General features: G+C 37.7%; 1 protein-coding gene across 1 annotated transcript in view; it reads right to left on the minus strand.

Annotated features, from left to right (window-relative positions):
- The window catches only part of CFTR (CF transmembrane conductance regulator), a 168225-nt gene that overhangs the window by 129002 nt on the left and 15754 nt on the right, over positions 1 to 23469 (minus strand). The window contains exons 3-9 of the mRNA XM_004389643.1: positions 18095 to 18310; positions 14884 to 14973; positions 13178 to 13341; positions 11840 to 11965; positions 6854 to 7100; positions 4663 to 4755; positions 615 to 797 (exon numbers count right to left, since the gene is read on the minus strand). Coding sequence (XP_004389700.1) covers positions 615 to 797; positions 4663 to 4755; positions 6854 to 7100; positions 11840 to 11965; positions 13178 to 13341; positions 14884 to 14973; positions 18095 to 18310 — 1119 coding nt within the window. The remainder of the gene's footprint in view (positions 1 to 614; positions 798 to 4662; positions 4756 to 6853; positions 7101 to 11839; positions 11966 to 13177; positions 13342 to 14883; positions 14974 to 18094; positions 18311 to 23469) is intronic.

Consider the following 23469-nt stretch of genomic DNA (forward strand, 5'->3'; position numbering starts at 1 on the left):
ACTGAATTGTGCATGTAGAAATTTTTGAAATGGTGTATCTTTGGCTATGTATATTTTCACCAAAAAAAAAAAGGTCGAGAAGGGAGAGGTTGGCATGTTGTGGGGTTGTTAACCAATGCCATAAAACAATGTGTGTACTGACTGTTTAATGAGAAACTATTTGTTCTGTAAACCTTCACCTAAAGTACAATAAAATATATGTGTGTATATATATATACACACACACACACACACACACGACCAAACGGGCAACTCCTGTCCAAAAGCAAGACAAGAAGGCAGGAAGGGGCAAGAACCGAATGAATGGACACAAGGAACCCGGGGTAGAAAGGGGGGAGCATGCTGTCACATTGTGGGGATTGTAACCAATGTCACAAAATATGTGTATAAATTTTTGAATGAGAAATTAATTTGAGCTGTAAACTTTCACCTAAAGCACAATAAAATTAAAAAAAAAAAACTATATCCAAGCATGCCCTAACACTCATATAAGGATTTCTCCAGAATAGCTTCCTATACTACAAATAGCTTCCTATACTACAAATAAACTAGAGAAAGAAAGAATAAGTGCATGCCAAATTAAATGCTTGATGATAAGAAATAAAATAGACAACCTTGCCTGCTCCAGTAGATCCAGCAACCGCCAACAACTGTCCTCTTTCTATCTTGAAACTGATATCCTTCAGGACAGGAGTACCAAGAAGGGAGAAGTTACTGAAGAAGAGACTGTTATCACCACTGGAAATTTCTCTATTGTTATTATTTTGTTTTGCCTTCTCAAATAATTCCCCAAATCCCTGTAAAAAAATATATAGGAAAAGAAAAGTTTCTCAGATATTTTTGATATTTGTTTTATTTATGATTAGTTTGAAAACCAGTGGCATGTAAACCATACTTTATAGCACAAAATTATACAGCACATGATTTCTAGAGCACATAATTCAAAACATTTGAAAATCATAATCATAGCATTTAATGGAGACATAATTTCCCTTTCTCAGATCTTTGCCCACTATCAAGTTAAAGATTTAATTAACATGTATATTACACATCTTCTCCTATATGCTGAGTACACAAACATTACTATTTAATCCTCAGAATAATATATGAGGTAGATGTTATAATCCCCATCTTTCACAAAGCTGCAGACTATGACCCAGAGGGACTTATTACTAAAGTCACATAACCAGTGGGCCACAGAATAGTGTTACTACTCCCATCTGACTTCTGCTCTGTCACACTGGTAGCACCTTCCTCTGAGAAGCTCAAAGCATTTCTGTAAGTACTTAGCATTGAACATAAATGTGATGAGACTGTCAGATGGTCCAAATGAATTCTACAAAGTCCCTAGGTGGCGTAAATAGTGTTCGACTGCTAACCTAAAGGTTCGTGGTTCAAACCCACCCAGCGATATCATGGAAGAAAAGGCCTGGCGATCTGCTTCCATTAAGATTACAGCCAAGAAAATTCTATGAAGCAGTTCTATTTGTCACACACTGACAACAAGAGTAGCTGGAGGGAAGGAATTCCCCTTTGAAAATTGCCAGCCTCTCTATTGCCACTATGGAAAGATTTAGGGTAGTTAGTGGTCTTCACACCAAAGTCAGCAGCCCCTGTGGTACTAAGCATTATCCAAGAGGAATCTGCTGCACATAGTTATAATGGAATCTATTTCCAGACCCTCAACATCCAAATGTACTCTTTCTTAGAATTCATCTGCCTGAGAACTTGACTAATGTCTGTCATTTCTCCTCCCCCACTTCCTCTCTCACAAGCAGTAGAAAAGGACTTTGGAGTCAGAGAAATATAGGCTGATGTTTTAGCTCTGCCCTAACTAGCTGTATAACCTTGTTTAGCTACATAAACTCTCTAAGCCTCAGCTTCCTAATACATAAATGTAAATGATTTTACCTGCTTATGGGGTTGGCATGAGAGAGGAGTCAGCTTCCTAACACTTAAAGAAAAATGAGTTTATGTATTCACAGGTTTGAAGTGAGGGAGGAGTCATATATAAAAATCTTCAGGAACTTGCCTCTTGGGTAATCGGTTGGAAGGTAATGCCATCAGTGCACTGGAAGGAGGGAGTCTGTGAAGCTCTGAGAGTGGTGAATATGAAGTGCATAAGGAGCATCCAGGAAAATAAATGTATGAAGTTCAGGAAAGAAACTGGGCTCAGACATCTGTGTTTGAGAATCATCAGTACATTGGCGTCAGCTGAGTGTGGACGAGGCCACCCACAGAGATTATGAAATACTAGAAGGAGGCCTAGGCAGGGACCCAGAGTCCTGCAACCACTGAAGTAGCAGGCGAGGCAAATTTAGAAGTGATGGTCTGAGGATACAATAATCTGGAAATAGTGGTTTGCTAAAACTTAGTTCATGAAAACTGATCGAAGCTGGGGGGCATTCGTGCATAATAATGGCCTCTATAGTCTCTGCACATTGTGGACAGCAAGGCCACCTGCTGAGAGTCAGCAGACCCTGGGAGCGGTTGGTAAAGGAAAGTGGTAAAGATCTGGAATGGCTTTTAGGGAAGTGGTAAAGGGAATTGACTAAGGATAAGTGAGTGGATGTCTCAAGAAAGTTACAGGCCCAATTGAAGTTGAAACAATAAATGTGTAAAACTTACAAGTAACTGGAGTGTATGATTTTCCCTAGCTGCACCTCCCTTGCCAGAGCTGATAAAGTGAATGCTCTGCAGAGAAGGGTTCAGCAAAAAGAAAAGGGAAGAGAGTGCAGCTGAGAGAAGAACTCAAGTGACTGATCTTGAAGTAAGCGGAGGTTAAGCCAGGAGGCGTCCAACAGGGAGAAGTCAAGAGACCAAAAATCTTGATGAAACTGAAAGGCAGTAAAGGTGGGATAAGGAGACCTGGTGGCGCAATGGTTAAGCACTCGGTTGCTAACCAAAAGCTCAGCAGTTCGAACCCACCAGCGGCTGCAGGAGAAAAGACCTGATGATCTGCTCCAGTAAAGATTTCAGCCTAGGAAACCCTGCTGGGCAGTTTACTCTGTCCTTAGAGTTGCTATGAATCAGAATCAACTCAACAGTACACAACAACAACGGTGGGATTATGAGACTGAGAGAGCTAGAAGGGTAGGAAATTCTGGGCAGAGAAAGAAATTTCAAATTGTGACACTTCCAAAGTGGAGTAATTCTGGGTGCCCACAAAGCTCGGGATATGACTATGAAAGGAAGCTTCTGAGGAAATCACTGGAAAATGTAAGTCTTAAGGACAGTGCTGGAAAGATTTTTCATGCGGATGTTGAAGTCTCGGACAGCATGGTAGAAGCTTAACAGCCACCATTATTTTCAATAAATACCATCAAGGAGTGCCCTGGGGTTTGACAGGTGAAAGTCAAAAGACTGGAGAAGGATACAGCCATGGTTCAGTACCCTGACTCTAGAATGTGAAGTTTGGGTCTAAAATCCAGCTTCAGCCCTTGCCAGTTGTGTGACCTGAGCCAAGTCCCTTAACCTTTCTAAGCCCTCATTTCCTTATTGGTAAAACGGAAATATTAATATTACCAAGGCCATTCGTATGCTGAGAGAATTAAATCAGACAAAACATGCAAAGTGCTCATCCTATGTCTGACACATAGTAAGGTCTCAGATGTTATTAGATGGGGTGACAGTGAAATGGAGGATTTTTGCACCAGATTGAGAAAACAATTGTCTGAAAGTAGTAATGAAAATGTCAAACTTACGTCCCTAAAAGGGCATTTGAAATATCTAAAAACAAGTAAAATAAATCTGATCTTCACACTTTTCCACAACACAATTTTGCTAGGCAGGTAACGAATTATTCTCTTACCTATATTTTAAAAAATGGCATTCAAATGAAGCCCTGGTGGTCAAGTTACTTAAATAAATAAATCCAATTTAAGATACCATGAAAGATTTAGAAACAAGACATTGGTTTTAACTCCTGTCTTTACTCAACGAACTAAGTGGTAAGGAAATAGGAATTTAATAGGTGTTTTCAATGATCAAATGTTGCTTCCTTAGAGGCTGGAAACTGTTAGTAAGATTTCCCCTCTGACTTTAAGGAATACAAGAAAATATTTCATAATGAATGAAAATAAGTAAAAAGAGGAGAAAAGAATACATTGGAATATCTCTCATACATCTTTTTATTGACCGGTGTATATAAAGCACATTGTACTGTAACTTGAGATCAGAGAAAGTGACATTTATTGAGCAACTATTATGTGCATGTCGCTTTGTTGAACACTACATAAATTATTTTATTTAATCTTCATAATCAATTTGCAATGGAAGCATTAATACCTCCCATTTTATAGATGGGGAGGCAGAGGCTCCATAAATTTAAATAACTCAATCTATATTACACAGATAGTAAATGGCAGAGCCAGGCTGGATTCAAACTCAGCTCTAATCCAAAATCTATGATCTTTGTATTATTTCCTAAATTCCGTGAAACTAATTATATGACTTAGAAAAGATAGGAAGAAACTTCTATACTGTATTTAATATTCCTGGACCTCCACTTCGTAATCTATAAAATAAATGGAGTGATTCTCTTTCTAGTTCTATCAGTTATATCATAATTCTAACTTTATTGTCCATTAGTATGAATACCAGATTCAGAAAGAAGAAAATGTTTAAGTATTTAGAGCAAAATTTTTTTAAAAAAATTCTGACCTCCTCCCAGAAGGCTGTTACGTTTTCCATCAATACATCTGTAGTTGTTAAGTTATATTCCAACGTTTTATACTCCTGCTTTTGTAAGAAATCCTATTGATAAAAGAGAGAAAAAAAATTGTTTAAACACAATAACATTAATGCATTGTTACATCTATGCATTTTATGCTATAATAGTGCTGCTTCGTCTTATGTTTGGATTTTATGAATTAAAAATTCTGTCTTAAAAACTAATTTTATATCAGTGTTTTGAAGTTAATTTGCCAAGTACTAGGACTCATCTTATTTGAAATACACTCTTTAAATATATGACATTTTATAAAGCTGTTTTTACACATTAGATTTTAACATAAAACTGATTCTTCCTTGCACTAGTATATGTTAACCTCAGCGATGACTTTAAAATTCACCCCTGAATTACCCATTGATGCGCCTCAATTTATTTAACATTAGGACAGAGAGAAAACTAAAATGTCGTCTTCTTTATAGTGCCCCCATTAGGGCACCACTGGCATCACTTCTCTGGGTTAAATAAAGGTATGAAAATCTGATTTCACTGGTTTAAAGGCATCAAATCATGATTCTAAGAGAAGAGCTCTATTAGAAACTCTGAATCACAGGAATTTTGCTAAGAAAGTGAGAACAAGAGGAAGAATTAAGTCCATGCATGCTGAAGTCTCCACCACATGAGGTATTGAAAATAGCCTGGTCCTTGCCTCGCTGCTTCCCTTTCTTCCCTGTTCTTCTCTATCCCTTTTGGTTTCTCTCAGCTTTGCTTTAGAGATCTGCTTCTCTGTCTCTATGTTCTTGTTCAGTCACTCTCTCTGTCTCTGTGATGCTCTGTCTCTGGTTTGTCTGTCTGTTGTTGATCTCTCTCTCTCGTCCTCCCACATAGCTGTGATAGGGCTAACAAAGCAAATACGATCATTCCAAGAACTACTATGGTTCTGAACTACATTCACCAATTTGTCTAAATCACAGATCTCAAACTCCCATATTTTTGAGGGCCAAACAGGTCACATAATTGAGGAAGGGGACTCAGTGGAGATTGTGGTGAACTAAGAGGGCAGAATCCCTCTGAAGGGGCAGCTGCCACAGCTTGTGGGGAAGGAGGGCCCACTGTTACTAGATACTCCAATTCCTCAAAAGAGGTTGAAAATAGAACATTAAATGTAACATCTCCCAATTTTTCAATGCTGGCAACTAATTCAAATGTTTTAAAAAATGTAAAGATCAAACAAAACAAGTCTGTGGGCCAAAATTAGGTTTGTGGACTACCATTTGTAATTTCTGGCCTAGATTAAATAATGGCAGAACCCCCTAAAAGTGGTTCACCCTTCACCCTCATTTTTATGTATATCACAGTGATTTTTTTTTTCCTGGGTTAAATATTTAAATAAATATCAAAAAAATATAATGACATTTAATTTGCTTATAAATTATAATAATTATAACCACACACATGTTCATGGTGGTGATTCAATTATCTTTGTAGGAATGAGTCTCATCATCTCAGGATTTTAGAACATCTCTTCAAAACTGGTGGCTACATCAGCATTGCTGGGATTTTACGGTAATTAGTGTGGCAGAAAATGTCACTCTCATCTATCATACTTTCCTGGAATATGTTTGGAAAAGTTTAATGTGAACATTTGTAGTATTAGCTGGAAGTTTCATAACTTTCTGGTGAATCTTCACCATCTTTTTGTACATTTTCCAAGTTAATTAGAACAAGTCTGTTGACTAATTAGGAGTCCCTTGGTGGTGCAAATGGTTAATGCACTCGGCTGCTAACCTCTGAAGAAAGGCCTGGTGATCTTTTTCCAAAAAATCAGTTATTGAAAACTCTCTGGAGCACAGTTTTACTCTGACATACACATGGGGTCACCATGGGTCAGAATCGATTCTAAGGCAACTGGTTATTGATTAACTACTTGAATAAAATTCTCTGGAGTACAAAAACAGTACCTTCTACAATTTTTTCACTTAAGAGAATCTCATAGTCCTTTGTTTTATTTCACTAGGTTTTCATTACAAAGGCTTATTAGACCACAATTAGACATTAAGAGAGAAAATCCTGTGCTTTACTGAATAAGCCAGAGACCAAGAATTCATCTCAGGAGAGTCTGCCTAGCAAAGTTCTGAGATGTCATAAAATCCTTGTATATGATGAACAGTTATGGTACATTACCTGTACTTTGTTTATTGCTCCAAGTGAGTCATACCATGTTTGCACAGCCCAGGGGAATTGCCGAGTGACGGTCATGCGCAGAACGATGCAGAATGAGATGGTGGTGAATATTTTTCGAAGGGTGATTCCTTTGAGCAGTGCATACGGCAGCACAGATAAAAACACCACAAAGAACCCTGAGAAGAAGAAGGCTGAGCTGTTGACATATCTCACATAGGCTGCCTTCCAGGTCAGTTTCAGCTCTGTTCTGTGAAAAAATAAACAAAGTTCAGGAGGCTATTTTACTTTTCAAATATCAAGTGTCTTGGAATGTAGAAACTGAGCGTGGACAGTAGAATCATTCTGCCTGCATTCTGGTCCTGATTCCATCCTACATGAGCCATGCAATTTTGTACAAGTAATGTAACCTCTCTGGGCCTCAGTTTATTTGAAAGGGGGAGTAGTGAAAACCCACCAGTCTCTTGGACGTAATACCTATAAACTGTATTTTTAAATTATTATTAATATTTCAATTATTATTAACATTTCTATTGTTTCACTGGAAACCCTGGTGGTGCAGTGGTTAAGTGTTACGGCTGCTAACCAAAAGGTTGGCAGTTTGAATCTACCAGGCGTTCCTTGGAAACTCTACAAGGCAGTTCTACTCTGTCCTATAGGGTCACTACGAGTCAAAATCGACTCGATAGCAACGTTTTTTTTTTTTTTTATTGTTTCACTATTTTTATATCCTCATGCACTTTGTTATTAATTTTTAAGATCTGTGAGACTGATAATTTGCCTCGGTTGGTTGGTGTTTTAAGTAACCAAGTGTGAAAATAAGGACAATGTTGTAAAATTTACGAAGGAAAAAGACAACTCTGTGATTACCTAGTGGATTCTTAACATGTCAGGAATTCTAGCTTAGCTTTGGGGAATACTGAAAATGACATATAAGCCATGGGGAGTGGTTCTCAAACCTTAGCCCCCATTGCCATCAAGTCGATTCCAACTCACGGTGACTCCAGGTAGAATAGAACTGCTCCTTGGAGTTTTCCTGGCTGTGATCTTTAAGGAAGAAGATCACTGGGCCTCTCTTCCACAGTTCCACTGAGTGAGTTCAAACCTAAAATCTTTAGGTTAGTAGTCCAGAGCAAACTGTTTGTGCCACCGAGGGACCTCAAACCTTAGCATAGGTAAAAATCACCTGAGAAATGTGTTAAAAATACAGTATCTCAGGCCCACCTCCCAGAGACACTGATTGAGTGAGTCTGCAGGAGAGTTCCAGAATCTGGGATTTTATGAAGAACCCAAGTGACTCTGTTGCAGTTATGAAAATAGAACTGTATCCTCTCTATCTCTCTCATTTTTGTATAATTATTTGCAATTGTCATGAACTGAATTGTGTCCCCAAAAAATATCTGTCAACTTGGCTCGGCCATGATTCCCAGTATTGTGTGATTGTCCACCATTTTGTCATCTGATGTGATTTTCCTATGTGTTGTAAATCCTGTCTCTGTGATGTAATGAGATGGGATTAGCGGCAGTTATGTTAATGAGGCAGTACTCAATCTACAAGATTAGGTTGTGTCTTAAGCCAATCTCTTTTGAAATATAAAAAAGAGAAGCAAGCAGAGAGACATGGGAACCTCACACCACCAAGAAAGCAGTGCAGGGAACAGAGCACGTCTTTAGGACCCGAGGTTCCTGCACCGAGAAGCTCCTAGACAAGGGGAAGATTGATGACAAGGGCCTTCCTCCAGAGCTGACAGACAGAGAAAGCCTTTCCCTGGAGTTGATGCCCTGAATTTGTACTTCTAGCCTACTAGACTATGAGAGAATAAACTTCTGTTTGTTGAAGCCATCCACTTGTGATTTTCTGTCATAGCAGCACTAGATAACTAAGACAGCAATCATATCATATTCTACTTTCAGTTGTGTAGTCTGAACTTTTTTTTTACACATACACGTTGCTGTTAGGTGTCATTGAGTCGATTTTTGACTTATAATGATCCCATGTGACAGAGTAGAACTGCACCATAGGGTTTGCTAGGCTGTAATCTTTACAGAAGCAGATCACCAGGTCCTTCTCTGACAGATAGCTGGGTGGATTTGAACTGCTAACCTTTTGGTTAGCAGCTGAGCACTTAATCGTTGTGCCATAGAGGTTTAAATGATCCAACAGGCAGAAAACAGGGTGTGCAGAGAGGCAGGTGTAAGGGCTGGTGAGAACGGAAGACAATGCTGCCTTCAACATCAGTCCCACTCTTTCAGAAGCCATCAAAGTTGGAGTGATTTGTGACGCTTCTCACCCAGTTCTCACATACAGAAAAGAGTAGCAGTGATACAGACTAACGGAGGGTTTGGGTGGGAGGAAGCAATGGCTGTGCCTTGGCCTGATGCAGGGAGCACCAGGCATGTGGGTGTCAGGTTCACAATGCCTATATAATTCAAAAAGCAATTCTCATGCTCAAGGGTAGAACTCAGAAAAGTCTAAAAAGAAAAAGGTAATCCTGAGCACACGGATGATGTAAAGGGATTTTAATGTGCCCAACCTAGACTGTGACTCATGGTCTAATGTTTACCTATTTCAATGATGTGGTATAGAGGTCGAATTATGATTTTGGAATCTGACCTGGGTTTGAATCCTCGCTCTGGCAGTTACTAGCTATGCCATCTTAAGCAAATTGTTCTTCCCTCTGATTTTATAGAATCCACATCTATAAAATGGGGACATAGCACCTCCCTTGTAGAGCTGTTGTCAAGGTTAAATAACAGCACAGCAGAGGGCCTGGCAGTTAATCAGAATCTACAAGGTGTTTCCTTTCTCAGCAACAGAAATAAGATAGCACTGACTAGGTTGATATTAATAAAATGCTAGAAAACACTGTTTACAAAAAAGTTATTTAATTTGTCAAGACTGTTGGAATGGAATTTATTAAAAATAGTTGAGACAAAAAGAAGTTGTACTATAAGAAAAGAAGAAGAAATCTTTTAGGAAAGAGAACTGGTGGTGCCTGGGAATGGAGCAAGAACATTTACAGGATCACCGAGAAAGCAGCTCTTTCCATAATAAAGTTTCTAACACTTTATGAGTCATAAGAACATTTTATCAGTTTCTTATTTAAAAAAAAATGAAAGTGACTTTATTACCAAAGGCCAGTAAAAGAGTAGATTTACAGGGAGTTTTTGTATAGCCTTCTTCCCAGTTCAACATTGGCCCAGGCCAAGGAAATTGCTCCTTTGGAATGCATCCTGCCAATCTCTTCTAGAACATTATATTTGCTTTCTTGAGTAGAAGCAATTCTTGCTTTCCCATATTTACGTCAGCATTTTCCAGACTTTTCAGGTAACAATTTCATGTGAGATTAAGGAACCAGATTATACAAGTTACAACTAAACATTTGCTCTTAGAATTGGGCATACAGAAAAACAACAGTAGAAAGGATGGATTTCATATTTTGAGGGAGAGAAAAAACTCCAACTCAAGACAAGTCAATGCCAAGAATGACCTGGCCACGTGTTTACTGAGAGGACTGAGAAAATCGGATTGTCTGATAACCCCCTGGGGGCTCTTTGCTATGCCTGTGCTCACAGGGATAACAGTGACCAAGGAGACGCATGTGACTGCACACACGCACTGTTAATGAAAACAACAACGTAAACCAACGAAACAATTCCCCCAAATCTTTAGGGGTGTTCTGAAGAGAAAATGCCATTCCTTTCTTGGATTTGCCATGAAAGGCATAACAAAAACAGGTGACCAATGAGCGTGTTTGGGAAATAAATACACTTTTACCCTTTCTATTGACAAGGCAAAGGACTTAACATTTCAGCATTTCTTTTGTTGTTCCAATCACACACCTGCAACTCAATTACCACTGTGTACTGGAACCAGCAGCCTGAATTCCTGATAACCCATATTCGCACCATCCTTAAAGGTTCTCTTCTTTTGGTATATTTTTCCCTGTCTCATGAGCTATATGTCCTGAAATTATTGGTCCCTTTAACAGACTTCCTTGAAGCAGTTATGTCTACCTGTACTGAGTCTCCAAGAACCTTCTTTGATGGTAGTTTGTAGAACACGGAGTTTGATTAAAGGAAAATGGTGTCATGGCCACAGAAATGCCCACCCTTAAATTCTGCCAAAATTAGCTTAGTAACCATATCTCAGTCTGTACTGTGTAAGCTTTACTAGTCAGTGAAAGAAAAATTATCTGAGGTGAAACAAGACTAGAGATAGGTCTCAAGTACTTATTCTATTTTATGAGGTGGCTTTGATTACTTTAATCCACAGATGTTTAGGTGGAGGGATTATAGGAACACAATTTACTGATTATTGCTAATTTAAGAAAGAATAAGTATATTGTAACCAAATGGAGGGCTTTTTTTAACTTGTCATAATTGATAACATAAATTCAATGAAACGCAATAATAGAGAGTCACTTATTTGGTACAGAATCATATATTTATTCTTGCTATTGTTAGCTGCTGTTGAGTCGGTTCCGACTCATACATTTATTCTAGCTGGTCTATTTAAGGTTTTAATCAGCCTACAGTATCATGATTATTTTTTTAATCAAATAAAGTACATTAAAGCCATTGCCGTCGAGTCCATTCCGACTGATAGTGACCCCATAGGACAGAGCAGAACTGCCTTGTAGGGTTTCCAAGGAGCAGCTGGTAGATTCAAACGGCCTACCTTTTTGGTTAGCAGCCGGACTCTTAACCACTGTGCCACCAGGGCTCTGAAATATACTAAGCAGCTATAAATACATGTAGAAGAGTCTTAAAATGTAAAAAGTGTAAATATCCTTGTAATGCAAAGTAACACAATCAACTATACCTAATGAAAATAATGACTATGCACCTAAGCCATGAATACTGATATCACTAAATACAGTTGTCTGATTGTCAGGAACCCCTAAATGAGAGCTGGAAGCCCACTGTGACATCCCCATTTTTAAAATGAAAATTGCTATAGATACTGAAATTATCAAAATGACTTACTGTCTTAGGTTTTCGATCATTTTTTCCATTGCTTCCTCCCAGCGGTATGCCTTCACAGATTGGATATTTTCAATCGTTTCGGAGGTGATCACAAGTCTTTCATTGATCTTTCCAGCTCTCTTATCTCTGTAAATGAATGAATGAAGAATCTAATATTTAGTAAATACAAGTCAAATTATTCACTAAGAACTGCTCACTCTTTTAAGAAAAACCACATTTTTTAATTAAATAGATGAGCATGTATTTATCAAATAGATGGTAACAAAATAATAGCTACCATTTAGTAGATGCCTTCTATGTGCCAGGCACTGTATTAGACTCATTCCATGCACCATCTCTAATCCTTATGACAGTTTCCTGAAAGGCCTATGCTATCTCAGTTATAAAGATTTAAAAAAAAAACTAGAAGCTCAGTGAAGTAAAGTAACTTGACTAAGGCCACACACTAGTAAGTGTGCAATCTGGAATTCAAGCCAAGAGCTATCTGGCTCCAAAGTTTGTAAACTTTTGTCATGTTCTAGCTGTCATGCTCTAGAAGTCTTCTACTGTAAGCAGAGACTAGTATCACTGCTTCATTCCATAATAAAAAGTAAAAAGTGTGATGACCCATGAACCAGACTAAGTCAATCAACTCAATGTAAAATTTATGCATTACCTCCAATCCACATAAATGTTTTATTAATTCTACCTACATCTCATGATATATATATTTATATAAAACAGTAAAATAAATGTATATAAAGAAATATTTAAATATCAATATGTAGATATATAAAATGAACTGAATCTTCACATTTATAAACATTTTATATAAATAATTTATTCTTGGTATACCAGAAAGTTTCTCAACTCTGAGAGCAGTACCCACAGCTGGAATTCCAGGCTAGGGGAGTTCTGTGGATTAAAAAACAATTTATAAAGAAATTCTATAGACAAACAAGCAAAAAATAGCCCACTGATTTAACCAAAAAAACCCAAACCCATCGTCATCGAGTCGATTCCGATTCATAGTGCTCTATAGGACAGAGTAGAACTGCCTCACAGGGTTTCCAAGGCTGCAAATCTTTACGGAAGCCAATTGTCACAACTTTCTCCGGCGGAGTGGCTGGTGGGCTCAAATCACTGCCCTTTTGGTGAGCAGCCAAGCACTTAACCACTGCGCCACCAAGTCTCCTACCCACTGGTACAGGACCTATTATTCACACCATTGCAATAATTCCTTTTTAGTGCTACCCAGTAAATTATGGTTCAGTGCCTACAACAGTCCTTGTTTCATGAACATGGGCTTTTTGAAAATCTGACTGAAAATACTTTTGAGCTTTGAAAGTAGGTTGCTACCTGTACTTCATCATCATTCTCCCTAACCCAGCTTGGCAAAGGGCGACGATTATCAGGAAAGCAAGTCCGCAGAAAGCAGAGGCCTGTAGCAGCTCCCAGAGCAGCCCCATCAGGAGGGTCACTTGTAAAGGAGCAATCCACACAAAATGTGCCAGTGCAAGTCCCTAGGAAAAAGAACAATGGCATAAAACGTGACATTTTATCCTCCCCCCGAAAAACAAACACATATGAAAGAATAGCAAAAGCATAGCGAGCTTATCCAGTCATAGTTCAGAACACATTAAAATCTAGGAGTTCACTGGATTATAATTCCAGTTGAGTACTCTAACCTCTTTATTCATTGCTGCACCCCAAGTTCACAGTTGTTGGGATGCAGCTGGTCACATAAAATAAATATTAAATAAATCAATGCATCAACAAATGAGTATTCATAAATTTTAGTTCTATCTGCATTAACCACCATTTAGCCACTATTTAGGATAGAGCCATTATTTGTCTCATTGTGGTCTCCTCTCTGCTCACTTTGAATGTTAAATGATTCCCCAAACAAAATACAAACCTGTTGCCATCCAGTAGATTCTGACTCATGGCAACCCCACGTGTTACAGAGCAGAATTGCTCCATAGGGTTTTCTCGACCGTAATCTTCACAGAAGCAGATAACCTCAACCTACATGTTCCTCACTCCTACCCACCGATTGAGAATGTTTGTTGTGTGTTTGGGTGTTAATACCCCTTATAATAAATCTTTGTCAAAACTAAAAACAAAAACAAAAATCCCTAAGTGTTCATTGCTTGGAATACATAGCAATGTGTGTCTACATTCTACACATAGACTAAGATTTCCCAAGGGATAAATTTCAAATCACTGCACTTTTGAGTATATGTGTGTGTATTTATTCGGTGGAACTGAGTTTGAATACTTTAGGTATCTTGTCAAGAATTTATTTTAAATAACTTATTACTATTTGGATAAAGGAGCCCTGGTGGCACAATGGTTAAGAGCTATGGCTGCTAACCAAAAGGTCGGCAGTTCAAATCCACTAGGTGCTCCTTGAAAACCATAGGGGGTAGTTCTACTCTATCCTATAGGGTCACTATAAGTAGGAATAGACTCTACAGCAACGGGCTGATTTGGATAAAACAAGAGCCATGGTATAAAATGCATGGTATAGACAAAGGGCTCTCCAGAGCCTCAAAGTATAAAACTCTGCAACCCTATCATCTGATAGAGCTATCCAGAATAAATGCGTGCTCAATTCAACAGTAATTTCTCTAGCACCTGCTGTGGGTTCAATACCATGTTAAATACCGGGAATGCAAAGGTAAATAAAACACATTTTCTGTCCTCAAGGACCTTGCATTTATGTGGGACATAAGACAGCACTGAACCAGAATTTCTCAGAGTATTACATTCAGCCAAAGTAAATAACTGGTTTAAATGAAACAACATCTGATAAGGATTGAATTTTGAGAAACCTTGCTAAATACACAGCAAGCTGGGGCACCTTTGATCTGGGTGGTCCCACAAGACCCCAGAATGCCACTCTGCTAGACAATTTAGCTTTCTCAGTTCTCTGAAATAGGGAAGGGAGGGATGAGTACAGCTTAACCACCTATCGCTGTTATCTTACCAAGAAAAACTCCACATTTGGATTTATGATTTATAAAAGTAATGATTAAAAGATTAAATTGGTAGATACATACTTCATCAAACTTATTCAGGTTGTTGGAAAGGAGACTAACAAGTTGTCCAGTACTTATTTTATCTAGAACACGACTTGACAGTTTTAAAGTCTAAAAGAAAAATGGGAAATTAGATGATGTCAACAAACAGAGACAAATATATTTGTAAGTATCATTATGATATAGCTGAGGAATTAAGTTACCATGCATGCATTATTAAGTAAAGGTAATTAAAATTATTGATGTTCATCTAGCTTAGTATCTTCTCAGATTTATAAATATCCTTCTTCACAGCATGTATTATATTGGCATGCCTCATGCCTCAGTTTTACCTTCCAGCATCTAGAAAGTAATAAATATTTTCTCTCCTCCACAACAGTAATGATATTATACTTAAATATCCATTTATATAGTTGGGTTTTATTTGTTTGTATGTTTGTTTTTTTTAAAAAAATGAGAGATGGAACCAAAGAAATAGAAAATTAAAAACTTGGCCTTAAATTTTTCATGCAGTCCTATACAAATTCTATTGAATAAAATTACTGTTAAAGTCAAAAAGCATATTTTGAATAACTGAATCAATGATTTTTTGAAAATTATATTACCAATACAAAATCTTTAAGTTTTATAAAGACCAATACAACTGTCTATACAAAACACAATTAATTGTTAAGTCAATAATTTAATCACAATTATAAAAGATCACAGTGATTGATAACTTGACTATAAAATTTAATAGGAACTGATTTGCCATTAGATGACTTTGGTTGGAGAATATCCATTTAATATGTTTCAATTCAATCCGTCACATATCTACTTAGCACTTAGTAGATGCAAATCACTGTGTCCAACACTTCAGGGATTATTATTAATATTTATGAAAACATAATTCTTGCCTCCAGGCAATCTAGTGCATAAATCATTAAAATGATATGACAAGTAAATTAAGGGAAGCACAAAATAATAAGGTGGTTAATAAAAAGATCACACAAGTGGTTAGAAAAATATGGAAAGAGTGCATTGAAGAGGTAGAATTTGAGAGTGGGTCTGGAATAATGAATGAGGTTTTGATAAGCAGGGACAAAGGAGAAAGCAAAGCAGTTAATCCCAAAACATTATCAGAACAGTCTGAGGGGGGAAAAAAATCCACTGAGCTGGATAGCACATGATTTAGTAGCCGGCCAATATGGGTAACTTTGAGTTATCTGCGGGGCTTAATATAGAGCTGTGTCCACAGAAAGCATTCAGTAATTTTCACTGGTTTTAGCTATCTCTTTGTTCTGGAGTTTGATAGGAAAAGCTCAGTTTAGTTTGTATATAGATTCACTATTTAAAGTGTGTCTTGAATGTATCATAGTTACCAGATTCCGGAACATAATACAATGTGCTCCATTACAAACTTTGGAATATTGTAGGAAGGGTTAAAGACTGCTTGTCATGAGGATAAAACTGGTCAGATATGAAAAAGGGTAAGATATGAGAAGAGCCAAAACAGGCCCACTTTAGGGACCCAAACAGCACCATGTGGAGACGCCCCTTTGCAACCAGCCTCTTGGTGGTGAAGTCAACATAGGACAGTAAGTGCGGGTAGAGAGGTAAAACAAAATGGGTAAGAACACAGATATTCAAGGTTGAGGACAAAGAACAGATACAATTGCGTCTCACTTTTCATTAATGCCTTCTGGGTCTGAAAGCATATATATTTTTGTGCTAAATGTTACATATGGACTAATTTACAAACTAACCTACTCTTTATTTAATGTCATCTCCCCTTTAGCCCAGAACATTTCATGCCTCTCTCTCCCTGTGTAACAGTCTGCCTTATTACTGTTATTTCAGTATTCTTTTTCTTTTGCATAGTAACTGGAAAATCCTCCACTTCAGAGATTGTGCTTCACCTATTTTACAAAATTTTTTGAAGCAGTTTGTGCACAGTTTTCTGTACTTTTAGATCTTAGTGTCCTTATTCATAAAATAGGGATAATAGCATCTACCATGTGGAATTTTAGCGAGGATCAAATGAGATAATAAACCTGAATCACTTAGAAGCATATTGTGAGTATTATTAGCTACTAGTATTATTCTTATAGTGTGTCCTTTTTATAAATATTTAATGGAATCCAACTCTGCATGATACACAAGCTGTGTACAGTCTACCTTCCAAATAAAGCCTAATAATTTCTTCTCTCAAAAATTTCTGGATCAAAAGAAACTTTTTGCTTATTTATTACCCATGTTTTCCTGATATCTGCGAATTGATGAAATTGTAGCGGAGTTGAGTTGATTAAACTGTGGACTCCATTTTTTTCATCGGCCTCCATAAACAACTCTTTTGAACAATAAAATATGGTTATCATGGTTTTACAATACAATTAACCTTGCATGTATGTTATGGAAGTCCTATATGTTATTTGCTAGAGGTGAATTTCAGATCCATTGCCCTTATAAGCCAAGTACATAAAGTTTTTACATCGGGAGACTCAAAAAAGAAGGGTGAAGCATTATCCAAATGATTCAATCGAAACTGCTTTCTACAATGACTTGATAGATCCAAGCAGTTACATATAGTACTGAATCAGGTTAGTGGGAGCAGATACCACTGAAATGGCTTTAAATCCTGTTTGTAAGGTAGCTAACTCTTAGGCTGAATTCACCTAAATCAGACTTCAGTAGCTTGGGCTCTTGTCTGGACAACACATACAAAAAAGTAGAGTAGGCTCTTATGGTTGCAATGCACATGCACAAGACGACAAAAATCTAACTCAAAACAAGGTAGCAGATACCACCACTGTGTCACAATTAGTCAATAGGTGGAAACTTTTATTGCTTGGGTTATCATTAACAATATGTATTACCCTTTTGCTATTGAACATGGCATTTTACTGTAAGATGGTATTTTGTCCTTAACTTTTATGCAGACTCTGGGAGTTGTTTTAACAGGGAATGACGGATCCCAAAAAATGATGACATAACTAGCAATTAAAACAAAAATGAAACCTATGATATAGGCAGTTTATATGCAGTGCTCAATAATTATTAGTTGAATGGAATTTATTTATCAAGGAAAATTAGAAATCTTAATTATTCCCTCCATTTATTTCATGGGTATCAGATACCAAATTGATTTCAGCATTTATTCCTCCCTTATACCAGATTCGCCACCTTATTCATGGCATTTAAAACATGATGCCATTACACGTATCGTGGAGGCTGGGCAAGGAAGTATCATTACCTTCTTATAAATCAAACTAAACATAGCTATTCTCATCTGCATTCCCATGTGATGGAGGCCAAAAATGGCTGGGTGTAGGAGCAGAGTCCTCACAATGAAGAGAAGGCACAAGCCTATGGCCAGGTAAATCGCAATGGAGCGTTCCACCTTGTTATCTGGGTCATAGGAAGCTATGATTCTTCCCAGTAAGAGCGGCTGTACTGCTTTGGTGACTTCCTGCAGAAGAGAAAAATCAGAGAACGTAAGTTTCACTTGTCTTTTATAAAATGGCCTGACAATTTCAGCATGAGAAATTTCATCTTTAGTTGTTAGCTGCTGTCGAGTTGATTCCGACTCATGACGACCCCATGTGTGCAGAGTAGAACTGCTCCATAGGGTTTTCAATGTTGTGACCTTTTGGAAGCAGATCGCTCATCTTTAGAGTAAGACTTAAAAATGGAATTACACAGAAGGCCATACCATACATGAAACTCTTGACTTTATTCTTAATATCTTGATACTCTGAAATAAGATTTGCTTTTTAATTGTAGCAAAAGTAAATTTGGAGACAAGTTTATGTATAAGGTGAATGCCAAAAAATGAATAGCGGTATAAAGTAAAGATGTGGTTTACGGAGGGTTTATTAACTACCAAATCTACATAGCACTTAACAATTTATAAAACATCTTAGCCTTTGATTTTCATGACAACTCTAAGAATTAAAGTAGGCATTATTATCCTAACTTTGAGAAGAAAAATCGAAGGCTAAAGAGACCAAGTGAGTCGATGTAATTTCAACTTAGGACTTTCAAAACCATCTTGAGCTATGGCATTATTTCCAGAATGAACACAGCTTCAAAAAGCAAGAAGAGTTGGCAAATGGAAGGGAGGAGCAAGCCCGCACTGTTGTTGTTAGGTGTCATCAAGTCAGTTCTGACTCATAGCGACCCTATGTACAACAGAACAAAACACTGCCCAGTCCTATGCCATCCTCACAATTGTTATGCTTGAGCCCATTGTTACAGCCACTGTGTCAATCCATCTCATTGAGGGTCTTCCTCTTTTTCTCTGACCCTCTACTTTACCAAGCATAATGTCCTTCTCCAGGGACTGGTCTCTCCTAATAACATGTCCAAAGTATGTGAGAGGAAGTCTCGCCATCCTAAGGAGCATTCTGGCTATACTTCTTCCAAGAGAGATTTGTTTCTTTTTCAGGCAGTCCATGGTATATTCAATATTCTTTGGCAACATCATAATTCAAATGCATCAATTCTTCTTCAATCTTCTTTATTCATTGTCCAGCTTTCACATGCATGTGAGATGACTGAAAACACCATGGCTTGGGTCAGGAGAACCCTAGTCCTAAAAGTGGCATCTTTCGTTTTTAACACTTTTAAAGAGGTCTTTTGCAGCAGATTTGCCCAATGGAATACGTTATTGATTTCTTGACTGCTGCTTCCACAGGCGTTGATTATAGATCCAAGTAAAATGAAATCCTTGACAACTTCAGTCTTTTCTCCGTTTACCATGATGTTGCTTATTGGTCCAGTTGTGAGGATTTTTGTTTTCTTTATGTTGATGTATAATTCATACTGAAGGCTATAGTCTTTGATCTTCATCAATGAGTGCTTCAAGTCCTCTTCACTTTCAGCAAGCAAGCTTGTGTCATCTGCATAACACAGGTTGTTAATGAGTCTTCCTCAAATCCTGATGCCTCATTCTTCTTCATGTAGTCCAGCTTCTTGGATTATTTGCTCAGCATACAGAATGAATAAGTATGGTGAAAGGATACAACCCTGACACACACCTTTCCTGATTTTAAACAATGCAGTCTCTCCTTGTTCTGTTCGAACAAATTGCCTCTTGGTCTATGTACAGGTTCCTCATGAGCACAATTAAGTGTTCTGGAATTCCCATTCTTCACAATGTTATCCATATTGTTATGAGTCACACAGTCGAATGCCTTCGCATAGTCAATAAAACACAGGTAAACATCTTTCTGGTATTCTCTGCTTTCAGCTAAGATCCAGCTGACATCAGCAATGACATCTCTTGCTCCACATAATCTTCTGAATCTGGATTGAACTTCTGGCAGTTCCTTGCCAATGTATTGCTGCAATCACCTTTGAATGATCTTCAGCAAAATTTTACTTGCAGGTGATATTAATGATATTGTTTGATAATTTTCACATTCAGTTGGATCACCTTTCTTGGGAATAGGCATAAATATGGATTTCTTTCAGTCAGTTGGCCAGGGAGCTGTCTTCCAAATTTCTTGGCATAGATGAGTGAGCACTTGGGCTCCATTTGTTGAAACATCTCAACTGGTATTCCATCAATTCCTGGACCCTTGTTTCTCGCCAATGTCTTCAGTGCAGTTTGGACCTCTTCCTTCAGTACCCTCGGTTCCTGATCATATGCTACCTCCTGAAATGGCTGAACATCAACCAATTCTTTTTGGTACAGTGACTTTGTATTCCTTCCATTTTCTTTTGATGCATCCTGGGTCGTTTAATATTTTCCCCATAGAATCTTTCAATATTGCAACTCAAGGCTTGAATTTTCTCTTCTGTTCTTTCAGCTTTAGAAATGCCGAGTGTGTCCTTTCCTTTTGGTTTTCTAACTCTAGATCTTTGTACATTTCATCATAATACTTTGTCATCTCGAGCCACCCTTTGACATCTTCTATTCAGCTCTTTTACTTCATCATTTTTTCCTTTCACTTTAGCTACTCGACGTTCAACAGCAAGTTTCAGAGTCTCTTCTTACATCCACTTTGGTCTTTTCTTTCTTTCCTGTCTTTTTAATGACGTCTTGGTTTCTTCAAGTATGATGTCCTTGCTGTCATTCCATAACTCATCTGGTCTTTGGTCATTAGTGTTCAATGTGTCAAATCTATTCTTGAGACAGTCTCTAAATTCAGGTGGAATATACTCAAGGTCGTACTTTGGCTCTCATGGACTTGTTCTACTTTTCTTCAGGTTCAACTTGAACTTGCATATGAGCAATTGTTTCTTCCACAGTCAGCCCCTGGCCTTGTTCTGACTGATGACATTGAGTTTTTCCATTGTCTCTTTCCACAGATGTAGTCAATTTGATTCCTGTGTATTCCATCTGGCGAGGTCCACATGTATAGTCACCGTTTATGTTGGTGAAAAAAAGTATTTGCAATGAAGAAGTTGTTGATCTTACAAAATTCTGTCATGGGATCTCCAGCGTCATTTCTATCACCAAGGCCATATTTTCCAACTACTGTTCCTTTTTCCTTGTTTTCAGCTTTTGCATTCAAATCACCAGTAATTACCAATGCACTAGCAGCATTTAAAGATAGTCACTTCCTGTATCATTATCTTTGGAGTCTGAAATAGGAACGGACTTCAAGGAAGGAGATTGCCAGCCGACTTCAACTTCAGGCCAGTTTCCAATGACTCATCAACTCTTCTATGCCTGTGAGTCAATGAGGGCAGACCAGAATTGTGTTTCCCAAATCTACCTATCAGTAGCTTTAACTGATTATTCACCCATATTTTCATCAAATACATTAACATTTCCCCTGAGTATGTGGGACTAGATCTGAACCCAGGGATTTGAACCCAGGTTGTCTAACTCTTACCCATCTTACTAAATTGCCTTCAAAAGGGAAAGACAAGTGAAAGAGGGATCCAATGCTAAACCTCCAAGGGAAATGATGTTACACAGATTGGTTCCATTTCATATTTATACTTCAAGTTTGGCTGATCTCCCCAGAATTGCTCAGCAATACCCTCCCTTATCCCTTAATCTGCTTTTTCCATTCTCTACAATATGTGTTCTAAACCTCAAGTGCCCAATAACACCAGCACCCCTCATTCTCAAGAGATGACTATGCTTTTCTATATCAGCTTTATCTTTTCACAACCCCACAAGGAATCTTAGCCTAGATATATCAATACAGTATGAATACCAGTTGCCATCAAGCCGATTTAGTCTTATAGCAACCCCATGTATGTCAGAGTAGAATTGTGCTCCGCAGGGTTTTCAACGGCTGATTTTTCAGAAGTAGATCACCAGGCACCTCTGGGTGAACTCGAACTTCCAAACTTCTGGTTAGCAACCAGTATGTTAACCATTTGTACTACCCAGAGACTCTATATCCTAGATATAGCTGTCATTATTGACCACTGATTTTATGTAGCTGCTCATTCTGTATTTTATATACAGCACTTCATCTCAAAATAACTGTGTAGACCAAGGCTCTGAATATAATTAAAGAAGAATCAAACCTTTAAGAAAGTTTCCAAACCTATCACAAAAGTGGATATTATAGTTCTCTCAGCTCACTATAGCCACATTTTAAATATATTTGAATTATATCAAAAATACAGACAAATGCTGAAAATAAATTCACCTACTACCTACCCAGATATATTAATAGTTCTTGAGAGCATGTATCATCTTATGCATGCTTCGTACTTTTATCACACGTGCATGCATTCTTAGAATACATATAAGGAACTGTTTTTGAAGTTTCAAATTTTGCATAAATGGTATAATTCCATGCTTTTTTCTTTTTTTTTACTCAACACTGTGTGATACTTGTGTAGCTACCTCATTTATTCTGGAACTGTTTTAACATTCTATAATATGAATAAATCAGGTTATTTGCCCATTCCCCTATTTGGGGGTAGTTGAGTTGTTTCCACATTTACTGAATTGCTGTTTGGTTGCAATTTATAAAAAAATAAGTAAAATTTGTATTAGTGTAAATGAGACGCTTGTTTTATATACTGTCATTACTGAATTAGTTATCACCTTGCTCAAACCAAAAGAGGACATACTCCTAGCCTTTGAACCACAATGGCCGTTTCACAAAGCCACTGGTAATATTACTCAGGGAGAGCATGTATTCGTATGAAAAAATGAAGTTTATTTTTGGTAGAGAAAAGTACAATAATAAGACCACCTGCAAACAGCAAACCAACATAAACCTCACCACAACAGTGAACTGTTAACTTTCAAGGGCAAAATCAGCACTCTAACAACTCCCTCTGCTACAGCTTTCACTAATCTGTTTTAAGTAGCAGATTCTCTAATATTTACAATGGAACGATTTACAGGTATCACCTGATTTTTTTATTTGGAAGAGAGAAACAATGGTAACTGATACCTACATTAATCTAGAAGTGCAGTCCTTTATAAAAATCATCACTGGAATAACTGGGAGAAACACAGCCCCAGATTCTTGGAATGTAAATGCTTTGTGTACCCCATTGCTGCAACTATTTCCAGAGTCACAGAAAGTTCCTGATTTACCACCACATGACATAGTACAAGAAAACTCAGGCTTAAATGTAATGAGGAGAAGCATACTTTTATTTGGTGTACGAACGTGCGTGCGTGTGCGTGCGTGCGTGCGT

The sequence above is a fragment of the Trichechus manatus genome, unplaced genomic scaffold (assembly GCF_000243295.1).
Source record: "Trichechus manatus latirostris isolate Lorelei unplaced genomic scaffold, TriManLat1.0 scaffold00251, whole genome shotgun sequence".
NCBI lineage: Eukaryota > Metazoa > Chordata > Mammalia > Sirenia > Trichechidae > Trichechus > Trichechus manatus.